The sequence below is a fragment of the Neomonachus schauinslandi genome, chromosome 10 (assembly GCF_002201575.2).
Source record: "Neomonachus schauinslandi chromosome 10, ASM220157v2, whole genome shotgun sequence".
NCBI classification, from domain to species: Eukaryota; Metazoa; Chordata; class Mammalia; order Carnivora; family Phocidae; genus Neomonachus; species Neomonachus schauinslandi.
Genome location: NC_058412.1, coordinates 51,390,817 through 51,416,976, shown reverse-complemented (window position 1 = coordinate 51,416,976; position 26,160 = coordinate 51,390,817). Strand labels below are relative to the sequence as shown.

The following is a 26,160-nucleotide window of genomic DNA, read 5'->3' as shown; positions in this document are numbered from 1 at the left end:
GAAATCAGTAAGTGACAGCGATGATCTTCTGATGCTGAATGCAGGGCTATTTCTTGGCAGGCACGGCCAGTGCTCCTGAGAGGTTACTGGCGGATGGAGTCAGCAGGGGCAGGGATCAGGAGCTTGTCAAAGAGAAGGCGATGACAGAGATGACCAGATGTGGAGGAAGAGGGTTTGAAAGTGTCTCCTTCAGGGAGGCTGATGGGGTAGGAGACAGATGAGGAGGGACATGGAGGTGACCCCACACCAGAGCATTTGAACTTTTTTTTTTTTAAAGATTTTTTATTTATTTATTTGAGAGAGAGAATGAGAGAGAGAGCATGAGAGGGGGGAGGGTCAGAGGGAGAAGCAGACTCCCCGCCGAGCAGGGAGCCCGATGCGGGACTCGATCCCGGGACTCCAGGATCATGACCTGAGCCGAAGGCAGTCGCTTAACCAACTGAGCCACCCAGGCGCCCACACCAGAGCATTTGAGAGCATGGTGACACACAGTGAAAAGCCAGCCCTGATTCAGCGGGTGAGCTACATGTGAAAATGCACACGTTGATGGGCGTGGGAGGGTCAGCTCTGTCTGCCCTGAGGAGCTGGGAAAGCCATCAGGTAGCATGGCCATGGCCACCCTGCCCTGCTCCACACTGGTCACCCAAGGCAGCTACAACTCTGGCCTCATCATGCAGGCTCAGCTCTGTCTAAACTACAAGAAGAGTCTTCAGGGAGGATCTTGATTTTTCTAATAATTCAACCAGGTGTGCTCCTCCATGAGGGCACAGATTTGGACCAGATTGGGCAGAAATCATGCTACCAGTGGCAATGATGTCAGGGGTGGGTAAGCAGTTATCCTACCTGTCATACACCCCTCCTTCCACTCTCTGTCCCTCTGAACAGCAGAGGTTGCTCCAAGGGCTCCCAGGAGCTGAAATGCAATTACTACCCCTTGTCCCACTGCTGCCATAAGCTGCCTCTCCAGCTTGGATTTCTCTCCTGTGGCTGGTGTGCATGCCCTGAGGGATGCTGAAGACATGGTCAGGTCAGGTGCTCTAGGCATCTCTATAAGGCAGTTGATCCTAGGGCCATTCAAGCTCTGGGCCCCAGCCCTAGAAGAGGTCATGGGCTCCTTGAAGGGGCCATTAGGAATAGAGGTGCAGATGTGCTAGTGAGGGCCATAAGCATTCCCCCACAGGGAGTGCCCAGGAGCTGGCCCCACTGTCCTTTCACTGTGCGGACTTGCTGCTTCTGGGTGGTATGCCCCATGTGAGGATGAGTGTGTGTGTGTGTGTGTGCATGAGTCCATCCTATGTGTGTATATCCTAGAGGGAAGCCTAGCCCATGCATAGCACATGTGGAGTTGGTCATGAACTTTATAGCCAGGAATCCTCCCCAAGTCAGGGTTGCCAAAGAAAAAGCTGGGGAGAAACACATTTCTTTTTGAAGAAGTCCTCCCTCCCCCATTGCAAGTGTTGGAGGGAGTTAGTAAACAGCCTCTCTATACTTACTACAGAGACAAGTATTCAGAATCGGAGGAAACTCCTTTGATGAAGGCACAAATGGGAAGAGAAAGGAAGACATTGTGGAGACAGGTTGATAACACCAGGATGAGACACAATGAACACAAACAGTTAGGGGACATCCACTTGGAGCTCTGGCCACAAGCAGATGGGTTTCCTCTGGCAACACTGGGACTGCACACAAGGCAGCAATTTGCCTACGGAGGGAGCTCAGAGGATGGAGGATTCTAGCAGCATCCACACATGTGGTCATTCTTTCCAGAACAGGGAAAATCTCAGGGCCCCAGGGGAGGAGTGTTCATGCCCTAGGGTGATTCCAGGAGCTCAATAAAGACACTTTTATGATGTAGGTGGTATAGACCATAATAGCAGTATTATCCACCATATGTATATTATTAATTATAATCACAAACAGATCTTACATTTATTTTTTTTTAAAAGATGTTATTTATTTATTCATGACAGACAGAGAGAGAGAGAGAGAGAGGCAGAGGGAGAAGCAGGCTCCCAAGGAGTAGGGAGCCTGATGCGGGACTCGATCCCAGAATCAGGGATCATGACCTGAGCTGAAGGCAGACGCTTAACCATCTGAGCCACCCAGGTGCCCCAGATCTTACATTTAAATGTTTTTATTCTTTCTTTTATTTCTTTCATGTTTTGTATTTCATTCTTTATGTTCTCATCTACAGCTTCCCTTCTATGTGTAAGAACCTTAAAAGGGGAAAATATTGGTAGTCCCATTTGACAGACAAGGAAACTGAGGCACAAAGATGATCTGATTTTCTAAAATTAGCAGTTGAGTTATTATTAGTTAGCAGTTGAATTGGGCCTAGACCTTAGTTCTCTAAACTAGTATCTAATGAAGTGGTTCTCAGCCTGGGCTACACATTAGATTTACCTGGAGAGATCTTAAAACTCCACTGTACTCTTCTCTACCCGATCCCAGAGCATTTAACTGAGAACCACTGGGGATGCTGTGGTGGGACCCAGGCCAGTGTTAGGATTTTTAAAGCTCCCCAGGTAATTCCAATGTATTGAGATTCCAAAGGTTGAGAATAACGTCATCAGCCTTACCTGAGAGCTTGTTGGAAATATACAGTCTCAGGTCCCGCCCCAGACCTACTGCATCAGAATCTTCATTTTAACAAGATCCCAGCGATCTCTACACATATTAAAGTCTGAGCACTGGGCTGGTGCATCTAGAAAGACCCATCAGCCAACCTAGTCTGAATGAGAGGTGAGAAGGCTGTGCGTCAATCATTAACTTATTCATTATTGCTTAGACAGGGACTTAAATTGTAAGATGTGTTGTCACAGCTTGTGGATGAAATAAGCTTAAATTTGCAAACCCCTATTTCAGATTCCCTAGAAATGGCAGAACAGAAAGCTTTTTGGGTAGCAGGCAAGATCTGCTGAAAGGCAGGGTCCCTGGAGTTTGCACATGTGCCCTGCCTTCCATGCAGACCCCTTTCTAAGCTGTGGAGGACCTCCTCCCTTCCAGCTGCTCAGTTCCACTCACCGTCTAAAGACTTGGAGGGAGAGACCGCGGGGCTCTTTGTCTCTGACTTCGCTGGACTCTGTGCTGGAGAAGCTGGTGCAGACCTTACAGGTGAGCCAGGCTCCTCTGCAGTGGTTTCTTTCTCTCCTGAAAATACAGAAAACCACCTCAGGATAGGGGTCAAACAGAGGAAAGGTGGGCAGAGAGAGAACATTAAAAAAAAAAAAATGCTTTCTTCCAGCTGGTCCTCGTTTCTCCTAGCTGAAGTTAGCTGCTCCCCTGAAACTTTTTTAAATTTCTGCTACATCCGGGGGGAGGCAAATGGGAGGAGTCAGAGTCATATTCTGTTTCCTACATCCAGGCACATCTGCCAGTGGAATGTTAGCCCTGATGTGGAGCCCAAGACTGCAGGCATCCCACCCATGATTTGTTTGCATGTAGCTAATTTATTGTTTATCTAATTTTCATGTTCAGCCCAAATATCTCTAGGGATATAAAGCACCACATTCTCTATCTACTTTTTCAACTGTCCCATTAGAACTGCAAGCAAGCTAGCAAGGGTTCTTCTAGGGCCTGCTTGTGCCCAGGAAGATGGCTGACTCTGGGTGGGGGGGAGGGGTGTCATGGACGATATCGACTCTGCCCTGAGGGAATGAAAGCCTAGCCCAGTGGACAAAACCAGGAGCTGAATTCTTCAGTGTCTCAGACCCCAAGTGCTCTTGAAACAAAGAGAAGGGCCAGCTCAAAGTGGGGAGGGGGGGTGGAGAGGGACAGAGAGGGCTTTTTTAGCTGGAAGGGGGGCTTGAGATGGAAGTTCTCGGATCAGGCTAGCCTAGAAGGGAAACCGTGCCAGGAAGGGACAAAGGCATGAATGAGAGCATACAAGCTATCATGAATATGCATATCTGGGAGTCAACATGGAGAGATGGGCTTGACTGAAGATTTTGAAATAAAAAAGGAATAAGGAAAAGACCAGAGGTAGCTGGTGGGAGTTTTCGTTGCCAGGCTAAAAGGTTTATACTGGATCTGATAGATTAATAGTAATTATCACTATTATAATTCTCTTGTCACAGCTAATGTTCATCTGACCTAAGCCATACTTACAGGCCCTATTCTAAGCACTCTATACAGATTAACTCTTTTAAACCCAGGTGAGAGGCTCAGACAAGGTCATGGCAGCACGGCATCACCATTAGGCACTGAGCCATGAGGACCATTACGTAAGTAATAGCATTATGCTGGTAAGAATGTGACTTGGTTGATGGGGCAGGAAGGGCAAACTGAGAATATGACAGAGGAGAGAGAGAAGTGAAGGCTGAACATGAAGGTGAGGCAAGGCTAGACAGAGCCCTGAGGGCCCTGCCAGGTGGGGGGGGGCGTGGGTCCCAGGGCCACTGGCGGGAGTGAGTCTTGCTGGTTGCTCTGCTGCCCCTCTGGGTGCCCCCAGCTCTCCCTTCACCCTGGGCGACCCGGGGTTATTTACCGTCAAGTTCTAGTTTCTTCCTCTCCACCTCCTTCTTGTATTCCTCCAGCTCCTGGTCAGTGAGTTGGCTGAAGGGGTTGGGCACGGTCTCCTCTGAGTCGTCTTTGGTATCTGCATCGCCCTTGGACATCAGCTGGCTCTCTGTAGACTGAAAGTTAACCACAGAGTGTGTGTTGCTCTCTGAATGCCGCAGCTGGGGCCCAGGCCCGAGCTTCCTTTCAGACTCATGTGGCTGCCAGTGGTCTTGCTAGGGACAGCATGGCATGCAGCTCCTTGGAAACAGCTCAGGGCCTTGGGGTAGGGGTTGTTCATTCCTTCCCATGGCTACCTCACCCCCAGACCTGGGTTCTTTGCAACTGCCTGGATAAATGCAGGGAGTCCACCCTCTGCCCCAGAAATAAAATCGAAGGATGCTCCCAAGCAGAAGGAAGACACACGTTTATTGCAACCCCTCCTGTGGATGCTTGCAAGCCATCACTACGTAAATACAGTCAACAGCCCAAAGTCAGTTAGCCAAAAGCCAGCAAGCAAAGCATTGGCTCAAGCCCGCTTTATGCCAGCCATTCCCCACCATGCCCTCCTCCCACCCCCAACAGTTGCACAAGCCACAGCACACAGCAGGAAGTCAAATGCAAAACACACAATGGCTTCAGTGTTCTCAGTCCAAACTGTTAGTCCTGTTTTGCACATAGTCATAAATTACAAGGGGCCAAGGTCCTGAATCTCGGCTCTTCAACCTGCCTGTACTGCAGGTTCCTGGGGGACATTGGCAAAAATCCCTGGGAGAATTTGTGGAGCCCCTGGCTCTGGGGAGCTCACCACCTGGACCTTGTGTGAGCTTCAGAAATCCTTTGACCCCTCTAGCCCATGACAGAGTCTAAAATTCAGACCCCATAGCCCTTTTTCCTAATTTGGCATCCTCATCTTGACCTTTGAGAATGCACTGCTCTGAAGCTGAGGAGGAGACAAAGAGCATGAAACTCAGGGGAGGTGAGCCCAGAGCAGTTGGCCCACACCACGCACTCTAGGCCGCCTTTCCTGGCCCCCCAGATCCTCTGATGATGGGCCCATGGGCATCTTCTGAAAGAGAAGCAGCATTGGCCTATCTTAAGGAATCAGTGTTCAAAAGAGAATCCAAGACCAGGATCCCAAGAAGAGGGACTCCAAGGAGAACACTTGGTATAAATGGCAGAGTTTTTAACAGTTTTGCTCACTGTACTGAACTTCTGCCACCCCCACCCCAGGATCATGGGGTATTTCTGTTCTTGGCCCTGTGGCACTTTCGGTGTTCCTCATCCTGGCTATTGGCGGTGGGTGACAATGTGGTACAGTGACATAACCTTCATACTTCCCTGCATGGGCACCCACCTTGTGGGCTGCAGCCTGATCTAAATGATCTTAGTTCACTCTGCAGAGAGGAACAGTTCCTGTATCTCGCCCCTTCTTACCGCTAAGGAATATGCCATGCCCGTTGCTACTTGCCATAAGTAGCAGTGATTTTCAACACAAGCCAGAATTCTGATTTTTACCCCTTTTGCTAAGCACTAGACAAACACTGTCCTATCTCAAGCATGGAAACAACTTTATACTTTGTAACTCTATGTGGGTTTGTGTGGGCAACTAATGGCCCGAATGGAGCACCAGTCCTTATATACATGCCTCCCCTCTGCGAGCCCATGAGCATCTTCCCAGAGCTACGGCCTGGTGATGCCATATCCACACACAGAGGCCAGAAGTGCTCAGAGCAGGCAGGCCTGGAGCAGCTGGGAGCTGCCTGCCGCACTCCTGTGATGCCCACTTTTCAGGATAGCAATAGAGGGCAGAGTGGAGTTCCATGGGTGAAGCATGGAAGTCAGCATCACTCCTGGGGCAGGCTGGGCTGCTGCACCCCCGCCCGGTACCCACAGGGGGCAATTGCACACTGTCCCTGGTCCTCACAGCATCCGTCCTGCAGCAAGAGCACCAGTGCCCAAGATCACAGGGGACGGTGGGCACGAGGACTCAGGGGTCCTGCTGCCTAGCCCCAGGCACTGAAGACCCAGAAGGCAAACACGTTTCCCCTCCAGACAGGGGCAGCTTCTGCTGTACCGGGCTTCGACTCTTCTCAGCGATGACACTCGCCAGGAGCTGGGACTGAGGCCCTGCCGACTTCACGTCTTGTCGGTTTTGTTCTCGAATCTGTGTGGCAAGGGAAGGGGAGAGTGAGCTAGCTGTTGAGCATCAGGGTATGGAGTTTGGGAGGGGGCACTTGGAGGGCATCCTGATGTCTCGTGTGCCCTGTGACTAGGGTCTACAAAGGTCCTCCAGTGGGGCGGGGGCCTGCCTCCCCTATTTCTAACACAGTGTGTCCTCTAAGAGACAGTCTCCATGTGTGCTTCAGGGTGAATTAGTTTATGTAAAATACTGGATTCTCATTAACTCTGAGGAGGTAACTAAGAGGTGAAGAGTGAAACGAGGCACAGTAGATCCTTGAGGGAGGGCCTCACATTTTACTGAAGCCCCTGAGAAATTTCTTGACTATCAGATTTTTGGGGCCACCCCACAGCCATTGAATCTGAGTCTCTCCTTGGGGAGGAACAAGGGATTTGACCTGGGCATCTGCATTTTAAATCAGCACTGCAGAAGGTCCTTGAACCATACATTAAATCACTGTTCTGTGAGTATACTTGACCTTTTGGAGGTGGTCTACTACAACCTAAGTTTTTAAAGTAACATGAGAAATGTGAGTGAACTATAAAGCAAATGTTGAGAGAGAAATATAAAGGATTTTGAAATTTTGAAAATGAGCTGAAAGGAAAATAGCATAAAATTCATAAAAACTCAATTTACGGGCAGGTTTCTTAGACATATCTAACGTCACAAGCAAGCACTTCTTTATGTACGAGGGTTATTTAGGACCACGTAAGTATAGCGTTAGCACAGTGCTAGAGAATGGCCCGTATATGGTAGTTTCTTTCCCCTAAGAGGAATCTGGGTTTTTGATAAGACAGGTACATCCTGGGAACTCAGCTCATATTTGTGGGAAGAGATGGCAAGAGAAGCAGCTCCCACCTTACCTTGTTCCGCATGTCCAGCACTTCTTGGGGGTCGGTATAGAGAGGCACAAATTGGTTTGGGTTTTCAATCCGTATCGGCATGCCACTGCTGGATTTCTCCACCTCGTCAGCCTTCATCCACTGAACACACACAAGGTCAGGTGGGTAAGGCAAAGGAATAAAGTCACCATGTCCTCCCCTATGGTCCACCCCTGAGATCTGGGCCAACCGGTCCATGTGCAAGGTCAGCAAGCCTATAGAGAGATGTTCTCTCTTCTAGGGCCTCCTTGAGGTCTGTCTCCCAGAACAGAGATGGGGAACAAATGACCTGCTTGCCAAAGAAGGCCCCAGGTCAACAGTCAGCTGTAAAGAGCGCTGGAGAGTAGGGCTCATAACCTTGACAACCAATTTGACAAACAGGCAGCCACTTGGCCTTTAGCATCAGATGACTTACTGATTTTCAATTTTATTTATTTAGAGGGAGAAAGAAAGAGAGAGCCGGGGGAGGGGGAGAGAGAGACTCTCAAGCCGACTCCACACCGAGCATGTATAGCCCAACACAGAGCTCAATCTCACAACCCTGAGATCATGACCTGAGCCGAAATCAAGAGTCTGATGTTTAACCAACTGAGCCACCCAAGTGCCCTGACTTATTGATTTTAATTTGCAGGGCTTCATCGTTTTTTGTTTTTTTGTTTTTAATGAAGAGCTATTCTACTTGCCTTCACCTACTTTAATGTTAATGAAAAATCAATTAAGAGTTGTGTGTGTATGCACACTGGTGTGTGTGTGTGTGAGAGAGAGAGAAAACGAGAAGAGGTGTGGGGAGGGAGAAGACAACTTAATCGAAATTCATATCCCACCCATCTTCTGGGTTTGCATCAGATGAACAATCCAAATGTTGGATGCCCATGAACTTCCCAGCCCTGTATATGGGGGAGAAGAAGCAAAAACCAATTGTTCCTAGATTTTGTGCTGCTGGGAGTGAGGTCCAGCCACCCCCTGGAGAAATCTGCTCTTTGGGCCCCAAACCTCAGTGCAGAGGTGCAAGAAACAGGTGATCAGAGGTTCTGTGGGCACGAGCAGCTGCTCCTAGATGCCCAATAGGAAGTCTAAAGGGAAACTGTAATATCCCAGCCCATGGGATATTTGTTCTGTTCCCCTTTTAAATTAAGCTGCTTAACCCACAGATACAGCCATGCACCCTCCCCCTACCCCAATCTCCTCCTTACTGTGGTCTTGGGCCGGGGGCTGCCCATGCTCCTCTGAACCTCATCAGCCACATTGACCCGCAGGTAGGTGTTGGGCGTGTTGAGCCAACGGGTCTTCTCCTTCTGCTGCTTCTGGGCATGCTGCCGCAGGGCGGGCACCGGGGCGCCGTCCTCCTCAAACACGAAGGCTGTGACGGTGGCTGGGATCTCCACCTCACTTTTGTGTTTGGTTTTCTCTTGAACAAAGGGGTAGCGGTACGTGTAGCCTGTTCTGTAACCCTAAAAAAGACAGAAACAGAACCACTTACTGTGGGAAACATGGCCTCCATGCACATATCTCACACACCCTTTGCCCTCTTCTTTATGAAGGACTTAGTTTAACCCAAAATCTCCATAACACAATGCTGCTCCTTTGATGTGTTTCAGAATTGTTCCCTTCTCCTGGTCCCCCAACGCCCTCTTTCCTTCACCCCAACAAGCCCTCTGATCAGAGCTGAGAAAAGCCCTAGAACATTGTGGACCAGACAGACAGGTCTCCTTACCCTAACAGTGTTCCAGTTTTCCATCTACGCCAGGGGTTCTCAGCCCTGGCTGCATGCTGGGATCCCTTGGGGGCTTTAAAAATGCTGGTACTTGTGCCCACCCCAGAGCTGCTGATTTCAGTGGACAATGTCTGGGCTGCAGGATTTTTAAAAGCTTGCCAGCTGATTCTAACAGTCAACCCTCATTTTCTTGACTCCAAGGCTTCTAAGCCATTTCTTTCTTGGAACTCTGAAATCTGACTCACGAACATCCCTGTCTCCTAAGCAGGACCATGTCCCACAGAGGTAGAAATGGCTCCTGCTTGGTGAGAACATTCAGTCATCTTGAGAGCTCCTCATGTGATTCCTTCTTGGCTTTGCCTATCTTCTTCTTATTTTTTTTAAATTAAAGAGGCATTAAAATATTTTTCCGATTATAAAGAAAATACAGACCTATCTAGAAAAATCAGGCAATATGGAAAAACATAAGAAAGAAGTGGGTTTTATTAAAAAATCTCATCCCCAGAGATAACCACTAAAAATCTTTCTGGTCATCTCTGTAAGCATATATATATGTGCATGTATGTAACTATATACATAATATATAACTATAGAATATATATGTTATATATATGTGTTCCATAACTATATATATAAAACAGTATATAAATGGGACCATACTGCATAAGCAACTTTACAAGCTGCTTTTCTAGTTTATTGATGTGATTTAGAGATTTTTTTTCACATTATTGAACCTATAAACACACAGAAACCTTTATTTTTTTATGATTTAGTAAAAAGTAATTGATAGCACTGACACTTTGTCATTTTTAAAATATTATAAACAACTGTGAAATAAGTATATTTATACAGTTTTCTTTAGGCAATTAAAGATTCTCTCCTAGAATAAAAATTACTGGGTCAAGGGGTATACATTAAAAGTTTTCATGTATTTATTATCTTCCCAAAATGTTGAGCCAATTTATACTTCTACCAGTTGTGCTGGAGTTCCCAGTTCTCACATCCCTCCCATCTGCTGAATATTGCTGAGGTTTAAAAAAAAAAAAACAAAAACTTTGGCAATCAGAAGGGTTAAAAGTAAAATCCTCCAACTTTTAAAATTCTTTTTTTTATTACTAGTAAAACTAGATATTTTTAATGGCCACTTGAATCTCTTTGTAAACTGCTTGTGTTCTTGGTTTGTTTTTCTATTGAGATGTTTATTGTTTTCACATTGATTCATAATACCGCTTTCTACATTAAGGATATTAATTTTTTGAATGTCACAGATGTTGCAATATTTTCCTCCATAGTTTGTCTTTCAGCTTTGTTTATGATGGGAGAGATAGTTTATAAAAATATACATTTTCAATTTTAATATAATCATATCTGTCAATATTTGTTAGACTTTCTCACCATACTTGACAAGTTCTTTCCCAACACAAGAGCATCAAAAATATAAATCTGTTTTTTAATATCTATATGAATTTACTTTTTATGTTCAAATTTTTGATAAATCAGGAATTAATCTTGTTTTTTTTTTAAGATTTTATTTATTTATTTGAGATAGAGAGTGAGAGAACACAAGCAGGGGGAAGGGAGGAGGGAGAGGGAGAACCAGGCTCCCTGCTAAGCAGGGAGCCCGATGCGGGGCTCGATCCCAGGACTCTGAGATCATGACCTGAGCTGAAGGCAGACGCTTAACTGACTGAGCCACCCAGGAGCCCTGTGGAATTCATCTTGCTGAAAGGAATGATCCACCTTATTTATTTCCCAAAGGGCTAGCACTCAATCTTTCTCCCACTGCTTTATAAGATGCCTAGTTGCCCTGTGTTAAGTTCTCATACATTTAGGGTCTATTTCTGGATTCTCTAAGCTGTCCTACTGATTCACCTGTTCATTCTGCACTAGTGCTCCTCTGTTTAGTTGCTGAAGATTTTTCATGCTTTACCATGTGATGGGACAAGTATCTCTAATTACTCTTCTTTTTATAGGATTTTCCTAGCCATTCTGAATTTCACTTGGAAAAACATTTTTGCTAAGTCCTTCTGTGCTCCCCTATTATTGAAGGAATTACTCTGAGTTTATTAATTTGGAAGAGCAACCTCTTAACCCTATGGGATTTTCTAACCAAGAGGAAATTGTGGCTCTTAAGTTCAGGTTTTCTCTGACGTCTATTGATAAACAATTATGGTTTTCTTTAAATCAGTTCTGCTTAATGTTTTATGTTCTTTCTGCATTTGCAAATAGGGCTATTTTCTCCCATTACTGTATTTTCAAATATATTATTATATGTTAAGATGCAAAAAAAGCTACTAATTTTTAAATATATTTTCATAACTGACTACTTTAAAATGCACTCATTATTTCTAATATTTTTTCTTAGTTGGCTCTTTGGGATTTTATAGGCATGTAACCATACTGTTTATATAGAATAGTAATTTTGTTTCCTTTTCAATATTTATTTTTATGCCTCACCACCTTAGATTGAGTTCCAGTATTATTCCAGAACAATATTAAAAGTGCTGACAGAAAGAATCATTGTTCTGTTTCAAAATTTAATGGAAATACTTCTAGTGTTACCAGTATATTGGCTCTTGTTTTGAGAAAAAAATTACTTTAATCATGTTAAATAAGTGTCCTCCTATCTTAACAGCTATTATTTTTATAAACTGATACTATATTTTTGTCAAATGACTTTGGTATTTATTAAAATGGCCAAAAGGTTTTTAATCCTTTGACTCACTAATATCATGAAATATATTTAAAAGATTTATAATAGGGGTGCCTGAGTGGCTCAGTCAGTTAAGCATCTGCCTTTGGCTCAGGTCATGATCCCAGGGTTCTGGGATTGAGCCCCACATCGGGTTCCCTGTTCATTGGGGAGACTGCTTCGCCCTCTCCCTCTGCCTGCCACTCCCCCTGCTTGTGCTCTCTCTCTCTAATAAATAAATAAAATCTTAAAAAAAAAGATTTATAATATTAAACCATCCTTGAATACTAGGAGTGAGCCTTCGCTTGTTATTATGTATTATTATTCTAATGTTATGCTGGATACTACCTGCTAGTTTTCATGTAGCATTTTTCATCAACTCAAAGCAAGATTGGTCTGAATGTGTTATAACTGTTACAGTTTCATGTTCCACTTTCACTCTCTGAAAGTTTAAATGGCAGAAGAATTGTCTGTTTCTTGGGGCAACTTGGGGCTCAGTCAGTTAAGCATCTGCCTTCAGGTCATGATCCCGGGGTCCTGGGATATTGGGGTCCTAGGATCAAGCCCTACATCAGGCTCCTTGCTCAGCGGAGAGTCTGCTTCTCCCTCTCCCTCTACTTGCCTCACACCCTGCTTGTGCCCTCTCTCTGTCTCTCTCAAATAAATAAATAAAATCTTAAAAAAAAAAGAATTGTGTATTTCTTAAAGATTTGAAAGAATTCCTGTATGAAACTGTCTGGCTCTGGTGCTTTATTTAGGCATGGATTACTCAGCACATGAATGTTAACAGGAATTGTATTTTCAAGGTGGATTGTGTTTTTCATCATTATAAAGTGACCCTCACAGTCAGCCTGGTAATAAGGATGGTTTGGAGGGACTGGAGGCAAGGAGAAAAAGATTAATTATTGCAGTGATCTGGACACAATAAAGAGGGTCCAAGGGAGTAGCAGTCAGGAGGGGAACATGAATCAGATATAGAAACGGTCCAAAGATAGGTTTCATCTTTCACTTCTCCGAGCAATCAAAGAAGTTATGTTCTCTTCCTGCAACTAGCTCTTCATCGCGCACACTTTGCTCTTGTTCTCCAACTGTCTCCTATTTATATGTCCTATCATCAACTAGATTGTTAGATTTTGTATCCTTTAAAGCCCACCCCTAGACACATACCCGTTAACTCCTTACAGGATTGATTCATTCAATCATTATGACAGGATATTGTTAGAATGTTGCTCAGCAGAATAAGGAAATTAGAGTATTACATGGTTTCTACATTAAAGTCACGAGATACCAAGGCAGAACTAACTAGAAAAGAGTGAACTGAGCCACAATATAAGATGGCATTGACAGCCTTTAGAACGGGGTGGTAAAGGCCATCATTTAAGAAAACTCAACTACGATTAGAATGACCACAAATTCTGAGTCAGTTGCCAATCAATGAGGCTTTAACAGCTTCATGATGCTGCGATTCTCATGTCCACCTACTGCATCCCCCCCTTACTGGTTACAGGGGGCTGAGCCTCAACCAACTCACTAGGTTGTCCAGCATCCTCATGAGGGCCTCAAACTCGTGCTCCCCCAGCCGGCTCTTCTGCATAGGCCCGAAGGTGCTCCCTGCCCACTGCACGGAGCCCACTTCGTGGGGTCGGTGCTTCTCCTGCTCCAGGAGGATGAGGTTCTCCGCTCCCCCGGCGCCGGACAGGGCAGAGACCTGCAGCAAAGAGCAGAAAGACCTCAGTGTGTGTGCATGTATGTGTGTGTGTACACATGTCTAGAAATGTGAGCTGTATTTGGCTTTTTCCCTCCCAGAGGAAAAGCTGCTCCAAAGTTACTGGGCACGTACCCACTTCCAGGGAAAGAGGTCTTAGCAGTTTCTTTCTTAATGCTAATTCTTAGAGACTATAGAAGAGGAGGAAGCAGCAAGTGTTAAACCTCAAGAATAAAGCAATGCAGAGGACTGAAAAGTTACCTGGATACAGACCAACCTCAATTTGTGACTATTTCTGGGGAAGGTGGGGGTTAAGGTCAGGAAGGGCTCCAAAGGGGACTTCAGTTCTTGTCTATAATATTTTATTTCTTCAAGAGGAAAAGATCTGAAGTAAAAAGGGTTTTACTTTTTAAATCTGAGTGGTGAGTAGTGGGTGTATATTATTCTTCTGCATCTTTCTGTGTGTTTGAAATCTCTCTCCCTGCCTTTTTTTTTTTAAGCAAAAAGTCACTTGAAAGAAATAGGCTGGCTCCTCAGCCAATAAAACAGGAGAGTAGCCTGATGGCCTGAATGAACAGGTCTAAAGGAAGAACTCATCTTCTGCAGTGGTATTAGTCAGTCGAGGAAACACAGAAGATGGAGACACCTGAAGGGCTGGTAATACACAGCCGGGCCCTGTAAAGGGAGATGCAGCTTCCCCAGTGCACTTGGAGTATTTGCCCCACTGTCCAGGCTCCATGGCAAGGGGACAGAACAAGTGGCTACAGGCAATGGACTCTGAGTATTAGGGCAAGAGGTGTGTGTATACAGCAGGCGATTTTAGAATGATCCTAGAAGACATTTATTAATCTAACCAATCTCCTTATTTTCTAATTCCATATCCATATAATGGTACCTTCTGTCTACTCCCTGAATCCAGCACTCAGATATAATTGGTTATGATTTGGCTTCCAGGGTGAGACCAGCAACAGTGAGAGAAGATGGTTTCCCAGTCGTCTCAGTGGGAAGCCAGGTGTTCTGTGCTGCAATCTGATTAATATTTGATATCTCCTGTAAGCCTACTTATTACAGGAGAATGATCCGATTACATAAACTTCCAGTGTTCCAGTTTTTATTGAAAAGGAAAGGATGCAATTTAGCTTGCTGGCCAACATGAGTCCGTGAACCTGTGAGGATCCGGCACACACCCTGGAGTGTGTTGGATTCACCAGTGTAACAAATGCCTCCTATGGGACTTCCTGGAGGTCAGCCAGGCCACCTTTGCAAGGGTGAAGAGGAGGAAGCAAGAATACTCATTTTCCATACCCTCTTCATCCGAGGCATGCGTCCAGTTGAAGGCTCCATTTTTATCTGGCAAAGATGGAGACTTTAATAGTCGTTTATTAAATGACTTAGCCAGCAAGCTAAATTGCATCCACCAAAGCTAAGGGTCCTTGTCCAATATCCCTGGAGATAGTCAGCTCCGTGCCTAGGGAGGCAGCCTACTATACTGTGGTCCAAATGTTAGAAGGGTTACAGTGAGTTGGCGTAGATTACACGAAGGGCAAATCCACCTTTTTGTTATGCTCATTCACCAGTTCCGGTTCTGGCCTCTGTTGCCATATTTTCTAATGCTGAAGTCCCTCACATGTACACAGGCTGAGCGTGTGGGCATGCACTCTCAAAGGCAGTGAATCCCAGCCAGTAGATCAATTACCTCGTTCATCCCAGACCCCCATCTGGCCAAGGCAGGGCTCCAGCCCTTGTGACCCTGGAACCCTGACTTGGAGTGCTGACTGTCAGCTGATCTTTCCCACCGACCTTCATTTCCCCCGGAGGCAGTGCAACGTAGTGTTTAAGGACATGGACGCGGACACAGGCTGCCTGGGTTTGAATCCTGGCTTTGCCACTTACTTGCTGTGTAATTTGGGGCAGCTATTTACCCTCTCTGTGCCTGTTTTCTCATCTGTAAAATGAAAAAAATAGTAGTATCTACCTCGTGAGCATTATTGAAGGTAATACTTGTAAAGCACCTAGAATAGTACCTGGGGCATAGAGTGCCACATCAATGTTTATGATCAAAAAATTCCGAGGTTTTACTATGAAAGAAACAATGTGCCTAGTCATTCATGGAGGAAAGAACTGCCCGTATCCTTACAAGAACTGTGCCTCCTCCCACCTCCCCCTTCCCCCATTAGTTTCCATGGCGATGGGTAGCAGATGGAGAAGAACTGCCTGAGCTTCTTCCCATCTGCCTGTAAGCAGAGCAGGGAGCTGCCTCTCTCAGCTGGGGATGACCCAGTTTCCTAGAACCCCAAACCGATGGAGAGCACTGTCCCCAGAAGAGTGGATTAGGCTTTTAGCCTTGAACCACTAAAATGACCACAGCCACATTCGTTTGCCAAGGTCACTGAGGGAGAAAAGTTAGCCCACAATGAAAATAGAACCTCAGTGCTGGCTCTTCAAGCAGAAATGAGCTGCCCAGGGGCTACCATCCCAACAGCATCTGCAGACCACTGGCCCATGGGGTCGCGCATGCCCTAAACCACCCACACCTCTGGTCTAATCTGGCCTGTTCTGCTTCCACACCCTCTAGCTTCCTTTCTCTCTCTAGAAGCCTCCCTGCTCCACGAGCTGAAAAAAAAGCCACTGGAGGTTTTCTGGAGGTTATTTGCTTCTATCGCCTGATGCACTTTAACAAGGTCACATGGCAGTCCTGACGGAAAAGAAAGTGACAGCAGATAGGGCCGAGAGAAGCCTCTGGGGCTGTCGGGGCCAGTGGCTGGCAGCTCTGTGCTTTCATCTCCCCAGCTGCTAGACGGCCGTCCTGCCTTTGGTTAAACTGTACAGAGGCCATTTTTCAGCGTATAGCCTGGGACAGGTCTTTACCACATGATGGGGGACACATGGGCATCTCTCTCCATTCATTTCCAGGCCATGCTGTCTTTGCAAAATGGTACAAACTATTCTCTCATGGAAACCTCTTCTTCAGAAGGAAGATGGGGAACTCGTTAGAGCACAGATATGGGGAAAAGAAAGTGGGCATATCAGAGGCTCTGCCAGGTTCTAACATCAGTCAGGAGTCAGAGCTCAGGGCCAGCATCTCTGGTTGGGGCTGCATCAGGAAGGAACTGCCTTGACCCTGGTTCTACCTTCTCCACCTTCTGTTATGACCACCGCTGTCTGGGGGGATGAGGCAGTCTCATACCACTTCTAACACCTCTTCATCATTGTCTTAACAACTGTCCTCTCAACATATTCATTTAAAAACCCTTGAGAAAGGTGCCATTTACAGAACCTCCACTAGCAATGCCTCTGGGATTATCCCATTCTTTCCCCTGTCCCCCAGCTGCCAAGACAAAGGCAGGCATTCCGCCTGGGGTGCTGCTCTGCCCAGACCAGCCAGGAGAGGGCAGACAGGACACCAAAGGACCTTGCGAAGAGCTGACTCATCCTGGAGCAGTTAGTCTTCCCTTCTGTCAACTGAGTCCTAAAAATACCATCAGCAACACCTCTCCTTATCTGAAAGGCCCCATCCTCACAAGGATCCCATAGGCCCCCCCTTGTCCAGATGAGGAAAGCAAGTCCCTGACCCAAAGACACATATCCCAGAGCTGGAAAGGATGGAGTCCATTCAGTTTGCAAGGCCCCCTTACTCACCCCTGACAGCTTGCCATACTGAAAGGAGCATGTGTTTGGCTTATGTAACACCACCTTGTTATCTGGCAAAACTATAGGATTTGTGTTTTCCTATTGCTTTTCCACCAATTCCTTTAGGGGTCTCATGATTACTGACAATCCCCACCCACCCTCCACCCCATCCCCTACTAGTCAGGAGAACTTTACGATGGGCTCCCTGGACATTACGTTGGGGGTTCCCTGGTGTTCAGGCTTGCCATGTCTAACTTCACCCCTTTCTGGGCTGGATCATGTTCATGGTCTTTGCAAACTACACCTTCCAGACAAAAAGAGAAAAGACCCACCTACGAGGTGGTGTCTATTTGCCATAGCTAGATGTAACAGTTATACCCCAGGTAATACGTGAGCATGGTAAGAACTTCTATATCCCCTATTATGGTTTCTCCCACTTTCCGATTGATGGGCCTAGGCAGCTCCCTGTCCTGGGCACTGACCCCCAAGAGGTAGATACTGGTTGTTAGGCAACAGTGATAAATATTTTAAAGCTACAAAACTGATTCTAAGTGCGAAACTTTAGAAGGATAAGGTGGTGCCAAGGCAGACAAGAAATAGGGCAAGGCTTTTAGATGGCTGGCTCCCAGGACTCCTTAAATCACGGCCAGTGCGGACTCTGTCAGAGCCACGCAAGGGCCCACTCCCCAGAGGAACTTGCTCACCTGTATCTCACATGCAGCCTGCAGGTGGAAGACCTTATAAAACGCCTCCTCCACGGTGTCACCTAGAGCAACCACTCCATGATTTCTTAGCACCAGGATCTGCATAGGAGCAAACAGCCAATTAAAACTTCAAGCCTTTTAAACTTCAGTGAAGAAGGAGAGATTTTTCATTTACTCCAGATCAGTTTCCATATCCAGTCCCAAAGCATGCCCCCAACTCCTTGTTCATTCTCCCCATGCAAACACCCCAATGCTACCCCGGATGTGATTTTAACCCTAAGCATCCTCCCTAAAAAATAGAAAATGCTTTTTAAAATGGAGACTAGAGAGCTTGGTGGATTTCTTTGGGCAATACCTGGATTTTTAGGCCTCGGAGGGCTTTGAAGTCTGAAAAACTGGTGTCTGTGTTAAAGTGAATGAAATTACTTTATGTCCAATAGGAGGGTCTAACCTCAAAAGCAATCTCTTGCTCCTGTGACTTAGTTGACTTGGAAATCAAAACCCAAGGGGGTGGCTCTCTGAGGGGTGGCTCTGCAGAAACAGGTGCGTCATGTCACCTCTCTGGACCTCAAGTCTCTTCTTCATGAACTCAGCGATGCCCTGGTAGCTCTAAGACCCTCCACTTCTGTGAAGGAGGCCATAGTGACCTTCTACTCTTAACTCTCTGGTTTTGCAGAAGAGGAAACAGAAGCCTAAAGAAAGTGAAAGCCTCCCAGCTAATCAAGGGCAGAATCGGAACTAGAACCCAGGTGTTCTCACCGTTGGTGCAACGTTTGTGACTCAGCCAGGGGCAGGCAGACAAAAGGGGGTGGGGGAAAGAAACAGAAATGAACTTATACAGAGCCTGACTCCCTAGAGTTCAGATGCAGAAACTGTTTCTTGGTTGGTTTTTTCCTCATGAACTCTCTGAAACCAGACGATGCCCACCTAGCAGCAGGGACATAGATCCATATGTTGGATGTGTCCTTGCAGACGTGGGCTGAGGCCTAGTGGTCTAATCATCACATCCTCTCTTGCTGAAAACAGCTGGAGGTTTTTCTTCTCAAGCGCCAGAGAAATAGAAAGAGATGATGACTCTGGCCTAAAAAGATTTTGTAGATAGCAAATCTCTGAAATTCTTGTAGCATTTTGTAGATGTGAACATCTCCTCCCTCTCCTGGCACTGCTAATGAGGCTTTAGAGAATGTTGGGAGAGAGTGGCAGGGATTTCTCCTCTGTGTCAGGAATGGGAAGGCAGAGACTCTCCGACTGGAAATGATTTAGGCAGTGAGTGCCTTTCAAGGACGGGAACAAGCATCTATCAACGTAGGCTCAGCTCCAGAACTTCCTGTACTAAGCTGGCGACCCCTAATGATGTACTGTTAAAAAATAAGTCTTTAGATTTAAGCCAAACAATAGCGAGATTCTGTTTTTCTCTATCAAGTTAGCAAAAGAAAAAAAAAAAGGAGTAATACTCAAGTTTGGGGAGAGTGCAGGGAAGTAGCATTCTCATATACTAGACTCTGGGGGAGGAAAGGGCAATGCTCCTGAATGAAGTAAGAGTTCTAAAATGTGTGTCCCTGGGAATTTATCCTAAGGAAATGATCTCAAGCATATACAGAGATTTAGCTAAAAGGATTTTCATCATGTGTTGTTTATATCAAGGAAAAATTCAGGGTGGGTGGAGGGGGGGAGCTTCCGGTGTCCAGTTTGTTAAGGTAAATGGTGGCACAGCCATTTACACAATGAGGTATAATCTAATAATTTTAAAATAGTGATTTAGAGGGGCACCTCGGTGGCTCAGTCGGTTAAGCGTCTGCCTTCAGGTCAGGTCATGATCCCGGGGTCCTGGGATCGAGCCCCGCATCGGGGTTCCCTGCTCAACGGGAAGCCTGCTTCTCCCTCTCCCACTGGCTGCCACCCTGCCTGCTTGTGCTCTCTATCTATTAAATAAAAACATTTAAAAAAAATAAAATAGTGATTTAGAAAATATTTAATAATATACAAAGGTGTTTACTGGATATTACTAAAGGAAAAAAGAGGATATATTTTATGATCTACGTTTTCTAAATATATGTGAATATATTTGTGGAGCATGCACCAAAACCTCAGGATAGTGGGATAAAGAGAATTTTATTTCACTTTTTTGTTTAAGTGCAACTTCTAAACATTGTCCACTGAACACATGTCACTCATGATGTAGGTTTTGGACAATCCCACCCCAGAGTGTCTTTCTGAAACAGCTGAGCAAACCTTGCAGGTGGGTCCAAGGCACTTCTGCAGGCTGATTCGATCCGCTTCCTGCTCCATCCCACCATTGAAGTCATAATAGGCCATGTCCCCCACCAGCAGGGCATTGTGGGAGACAGGCAGGAGGCCACACTTCATGGCTGACACCTTTAGTGAGACAGTGGAATGGTTAGCACCTGCAGCTCCCCCACCCCGGTCTGTGCCCTTTCCTCAGAGTGGCACAGCCAGGCTCTACTCTGAGGACTAGTGCGGGAGAGAGCAAGCCCCCAAGAAAGGCACTGCCCTTTGACTCTGCTGTACCCGGCTGGGCTCTGGCTTGCCAGCTGCTTCCTCTGACTTCTTTCCACCATCATTTTGACAGCAGCCATGTCAATATACCTCTCTCTAAAATTGCTACAAAGAATGCCTTTGAGAAAGCTAGTGCTCCTGCCCACCCCCTTGCTCTCCTCTAGTCCTAGGACTCTGGGAAAAGGTAGGGGGGTAGCAGAGTTGGCACCAGGCTGGAGTGAAGCAGGGTCCAGCGTCCTCTGGGGTGAGCTGGTGGAAATCCTTAGCCTTGAGGTCAGGGCAGAAACAGGGAGGCCCACTGAGAGGCCCCTTTCACTAGTGATAAGGCAATAAGAGTGCCAGGGAATAGGGTTAAAATCCATGCCTCAAATCCTGCCTTTTATTAAAAGCAAGGAGCATGGAGAGGTTTAGGAGAGCCTCCCGCCTTTGTTCCCTCATTCTGTCCCATATTCTGGAAAATCTGAGTGCTCATAACTGGTGTGCTTCACAGAAAAAACCCAGGCCAATGACAAGTCCGCTCTGCTCCTGTAGGTGTAAGGTCTGGAAGTCAGTAAGATGGGTTGAAGGTTGAGGGGACACCCAGACCTGCTTGGTTGTGGTCTTTCCAAGTGACACTTGGAACCCTGGGTTATAAAAAGTGGACAAGTCCAGGTTCCCACCATCTTATTTTTTATCACGATCTCTCCTCACCAGAGCCTGGGCTGGGGGTGGGGGTTGGGGCAGGCACCAGCCTTCAGTCCGAGAGGAGTGACCTGAGTGGAAACTCAAGAGGTGCCGTCACTTGGGTAAATGGTGCTTATGTGTGTGTGTAGCAGGGTGGGGGACGCAGCAGAGCAAACACTTCATATCTTTGCCTCATGTCCCCAAACCAAGATTTCTGTGCTTGGAAAAATGGAGAGGATTAGGGTTACCACATGGGGTGTTCCTTCTCCTCACCTTGGCTTGAGTTCAGGAAATGTTTCCAGAACTGTTTTAAATAACGAGACTGCCACTAGCTTGGGGGGCTTACTTCTTTCGTCAGGGAGCACCTCAGAGAAGGGGGCAGCAGGGGTTTGCTGCCAGCCTCAGGGACGAAATGCTGCCCTTAGAGCGGACACTCACGGCTGCCGTGGCCGGCGTGTGCAGGTGGATGATGCAGCGCACATCAGGTCTGGCAGCGTAGATCGCCGAGTGTAGACAGAAGCCTGTGGTATCCACTGGGAAGCAGCTGCTGCCCTTCTCCACCACCTCTCCCAGGATGTTCACCTTGATCTGGGCCAGGGAAGAGAACCTTATGGCCACAAGGCAGGTGGCGGCCCTCAGGACCCTCCCGCAGGTGGGCCACACCCACCGCCTCCAGGCATTCCCGCACCCCAGGAGCAAGGGCTGTGCTTGGTGTCGGGAGAAGAAGAGACCTGGTTCCTGCTTTTGGTGAGGACACAGGCTACCAGGAGACATGACTGATTATGATTCAGCAGGGAAAATGCTAGAGCAGAGTTTCTCAAACTTGACCGGGCATAAGAATCCTCTGGAGATCCTGTCAAAATAGATTCTCTGCAAACTGGGGCAGCCACTCTGGAGAACAGTATGGAGGTTCCTCAGAAAGTTAAAACTAGAGCTACCCTATGATCCAGCAATTGCACTGCTAGGAGTTTACCCAAAGGATACAAAAATACAGATTTGAAGGGGCAACAACAGCCAAACTATGGAGAGAGCCCAAATGTCCATCGACTGATGAATGGATAAAGGAGATGTGGCATACACACACACACACACACACACACACAATGGAATAGTACTCAGCCATCAAAAAGAATGAAATCTTGCCATTTGCAATGACATGGATAGAGCTAGAGTATATTATGCTAAATGAAATAAGTCAGTCAGAGAAAGACAAATACCATATGATCTCACTCATATGTGGAATTTAAGAAAGAAAACAGATGAACATATGGGAAGAGGGAGAAAAAAGGGGAGAGGGATTCTTAACAATAGAGAATAAACTGCAGGTTGATGGAAGTAGGTGGGTGGGGGAGGGGGTATATGGATGATGGGTATTAGAAAGGCACTTGTTGTGATGAGCACTGGGTGTTGTATGTAAGTGATGAATCACTGAATTCTACTCCTAAAACCAATACTGCACTGTATGTTAACTAGCTAAAATTTAAAATAAAAAAAATGCAGATTCTGATTCAGGAGGCCCAGAATGGGACCCGAGAGTCTGCATTTCTGACAAGTTCCCAAGAGATACCCATGCTGCTGGTCCACAGACCACACCTTGGGTAGGGAAGCTAGAAGAGAGTCAGTCACAGAATTCTCTAGAAGCAGATGGGAGGAGTCTTTGATCCCAGTAAAACAGGGGGATCAGAGAAGCCTTCCCAGAGGAAGTAACATCTAACCTGAGCCTTTTTCTTGTTTTTTTTACTCTTTATTTTGAATTTTTAAGCAAAATACACAAAGGTAAAGATAATAGTAAAATAAACACCCATTTACCAATCACCCAAAAGCTAGATCTTAAAGGACAGGTAGAAACTAGTTACTGGTCTTATAATCTGCTTTTGATGCCGAGGAGCTAGCAGGTGTCATGGCTAACAATCACACACTGTGTGTGTGTGTGTGTGTGAATGTGTGTGTGTGACTGTATCACTCACCTGCTTACAATGCTTCAGCGGCTCTGCATGTCCAGCAGAGTAAAGCCAAAGCACCATAACCACGCTTTTGGTGCCATTTTTCATCTTGTCCCTATCCCCTCCCCAGCCTCACTTCCAGACACTGAATACGTGAGCCAGATGTGGCCCCTCACTGTCCTCCCAAATGCACCAGGATGTGGCATGTGCCTGGCTTTGTGTGAACTGTCCTTCTCCTGCTGAGGACAGAGTTCTCTCTGCCCAGTCTCTCCCTCCTGGTCTGGTCTAAATCTGCTTATGCTGTGGGCTCCCGGGGGCTAAGCTCCTTCACCATCAGGTTAACCCACATGCTCTTCCCTTGCCCCTCCTGCTGGGCCCAAGCACCTTTTCTGGGCTCCCCAAGTTTCCTGCTGTATGGGAGCCTTCTTCACTCTGAGTTGAATCATTGCTTGTCTTGCCCGCTCCCCAACTCGCCACAAATGCCTTAAAGGCAGAGCCGGTGCCTCCTTGTGTCTTTGACCCTAATCTGACTTGGCCATGACGTCCTTAGGTGGCCCTGTGCAAGCCACTTACCTCCCTGGGCTCCAGTGTCCTCTCCTGCCTATAAAGTGGCCTTGGCAGCCCTCAAGGTCTACCTTGCCCACCTATTCTGTGACTTTGTCAGCTGGCTCTTTTAACTGCATACATGGACTCAACATGTGAGTGTGTGTCAAGCCTGGCAGAGGCCCTGAGTTGGTACCCTCTGCCCTCAGGCGTACAGCACAGCAGCCCACACATCTGGGAACCATGGGGCCTCTTCTGCTTGTAAGACAGTCCTTTCTACTTCTCTCGTCCTCCTACCCAGGAATCTTTCCTTATCAAGACCAAGTTCTGGAAGTACACCTAAAAGGAGCGAGAGAACCAAAGGGGGTTCCAGAAAGTTAATGCTTATGACACCAGCACTACGCCAGGCTTGCGCTGCTTTGAGACAAAGCACTGGCTGTTATTCTAACTTATTCCCCAATCTGGGAAGGCCTCCCCATTCCCAGACTTCAGGGTCCAATCCCAGGCCTAGAGGACCTCAGGCCCAGCTCCTCCCCCTCCTACCTCCTACTGCACTTGCTGCCTTCACCTCATATTTGGTCTCATGGTTGGGTTGTGCTTTGGAGCCATGTGTCTTCTCTGCCCCACTAGACGGCAAGCTCCATGAGGGATAGGACGGCAGTGGCTAATCTGAACATGACCTGTCACTGTAGGCTGCTGTCGTTTCAATAAGCAATGGGCAATGAGATGCCCAGCTATACTTACCAGGCTGGATGCGGTGACTTCATTGCAAGAAACTCCCTTAGGGCTAATCAGGAAGTGATCCTGCTCCTTGCTGACTCTCAGCTGGAGGGAAGACACATGTTCTCAATGGCAAGGAGACAGAAGGGTTATTTCCAAGAACACTCTGCTTGAATCCCCACTTCCCCTGAATCCACTGCACCTAAAACTCACACCCAAAAACCCTTATCTCCCCCCCAGCACATGAAAGATGAAGAAGACCTGGCCTTTATTTGGAACTGGGGCAATGGACCTACAAGAGGAATCTCCCAATGATCAAGGGTAGCCCTAGAAATAGGATCCAGGAGTTCCTAGCTCCTTATGCAGGAGGTGGTCAAAGGGAAGGTTGTCTATTTCAGGTGACCACAGTGGTTAGAAATGTTGGAAGGGCTCAGTGCATGGCCATGCCGATGGGCAGGAGCTCTCTCTTGGGATTTTGTCAGGGCCACATGCAGTACCCACCCCACTCCAAGATGCTCTGCTCACCGTGACGTAGGTGTCACTCAGCTGGGCCCAGCCATAGAGGTCTAGGAGACGGTAGACGCTGCTGATCTTGCACCGCATGAGCCGCTCCCCCTTGGCCAGGTTCAAGGAGTCAGCTGTGTGGAGGTCATTGATGGGCGTCATCATGGAGAAGTCTGCAGGGAAACAGGGTGGGGACAGGGCAGCTCTCAGGGTCAGGGCTGCTGTCTGCCCCCCTTCCTTCCTCGCCCTAGTCCTCTCTAAATTCTCACTGACACTACAACTGCACAAGAGACTTCCACAGGCAGGGAATTAAGTATTCTTTGGCCCTCATCCAGGGGGAGAAAATCCATAGAATGGATAGTCGTGCCCAAGAAAGTCTTCTGCTTATTCAGATAAAAATGGCATTGCTTTTGGTAAAAAATCATGGCAAGATTCAAACCACAGAATGAAGGGTTCTCGGGATGTCAAGCTCAAAATAAATCCTTAAGATGGACATTGAATAAAAGCAAGAATAAGTTTCTGAGTGGAAATATATTTTATCAGTTAGTTTTGATGAAGAAGATACTAATCATTAGACTTGCTATTGTTTATTGTTTTAAACTATACCATGTAATATAACTTTTCCTCTGCTTTGGAAACAGAGCAAATCAGAAAGCCAAGTCAGCCAGGAAGTAAATTCCTCAACTTCTTCTGACAAGTCATAAACTTCCAGAAGTCAGTGTGGTTAGCTGAAGGGCTTCAGGCTTCAGGCAGGCCATATCTGCTCCCCTCTGGATGTGCAGTCCCTTGGTTAGTTATGATTCTTTCAGGGAATTTGGGGAGATATGGAAGGGATCTGGAAATGGGCCTAGAGGGCTTGATGGTCTTATCTTCAAGGCACATAAGGGGTCTAGGAGGTGGTGTCCAGTCTATCCCATTAAAAATGATGACTGCTCCCTGTGTGCCTCCAGAAGGCATAAGAAGGCATCTGAGCCCCAGCACTTCCAATTAGTCAGTGTCTAGAAACCAATAAAAGAATCAATAGGAAAGGGTTCTGGCTTAAAATGACGTCTGGCTGGGAGCCTCCTGATGCTGCCTCTCCCAGCATCCCACTAAAAACTTTAATGGATTAAATGCCTTTTAGAAGCTTCCACCATCTCAATAAACTTGCTATTACGCACTGTGATATCTGTCCTGCATCAGGTTTGCCATTAGCTGAAATGATGAGATGGTCTACAAAGGCGAAGGTGGACCTACAAAGGTGCTGTTGGGCCTACATAAAGCAA

The 26,160-nt window shown here is 46.7% G+C and overlaps 1 protein-coding gene across 3 annotated transcripts in view; it reads right to left on the bottom strand.

Annotated features, from left to right (window-relative positions):
• ADD2 (adducin 2) overlaps window positions 1–26,160 on the bottom strand; it is a 45,826-nt gene that overhangs the window by 2,927 nt on the left and 16,739 nt on the right. For 2 of the 3 annotated variants that reach the window (XM_021699101.1, XM_021699102.1), the window contains exons 3-13: window positions 24,917–25,068; window positions 24,416–24,496; window positions 21,624–21,773; window positions 20,238–20,381; window positions 18,006–18,104; window positions 13,498–13,674; window positions 8,754–9,011; window positions 7,543–7,662; window positions 6,575–6,664; window positions 4,487–4,634; window positions 3,025–3,150 (exon numbers count right to left, since the gene is read on the bottom strand). In XM_021699101.1, the coding sequence (XP_021554776.1) occupies window positions 3,025–3,150; window positions 4,487–4,634; window positions 6,575–6,664; window positions 7,543–7,662; window positions 8,754–9,011; window positions 13,498–13,674; window positions 18,006–18,104; window positions 20,238–20,381; window positions 21,624–21,773; window positions 24,416–24,496; window positions 24,917–25,068 (1,545 nt within the window). Of the gene's footprint in view, window positions 1–3,024; window positions 3,151–4,486; window positions 4,635–6,487; window positions 6,665–7,542; window positions 7,663–8,753; window positions 9,012–13,497; window positions 13,675–18,005; window positions 18,105–20,237; window positions 20,382–21,623; window positions 21,774–24,415; window positions 24,497–24,916; window positions 25,069–26,160 lie in introns of those variants that run through there. The other variant, XM_021699103.1, reaches the window with a different exon arrangement.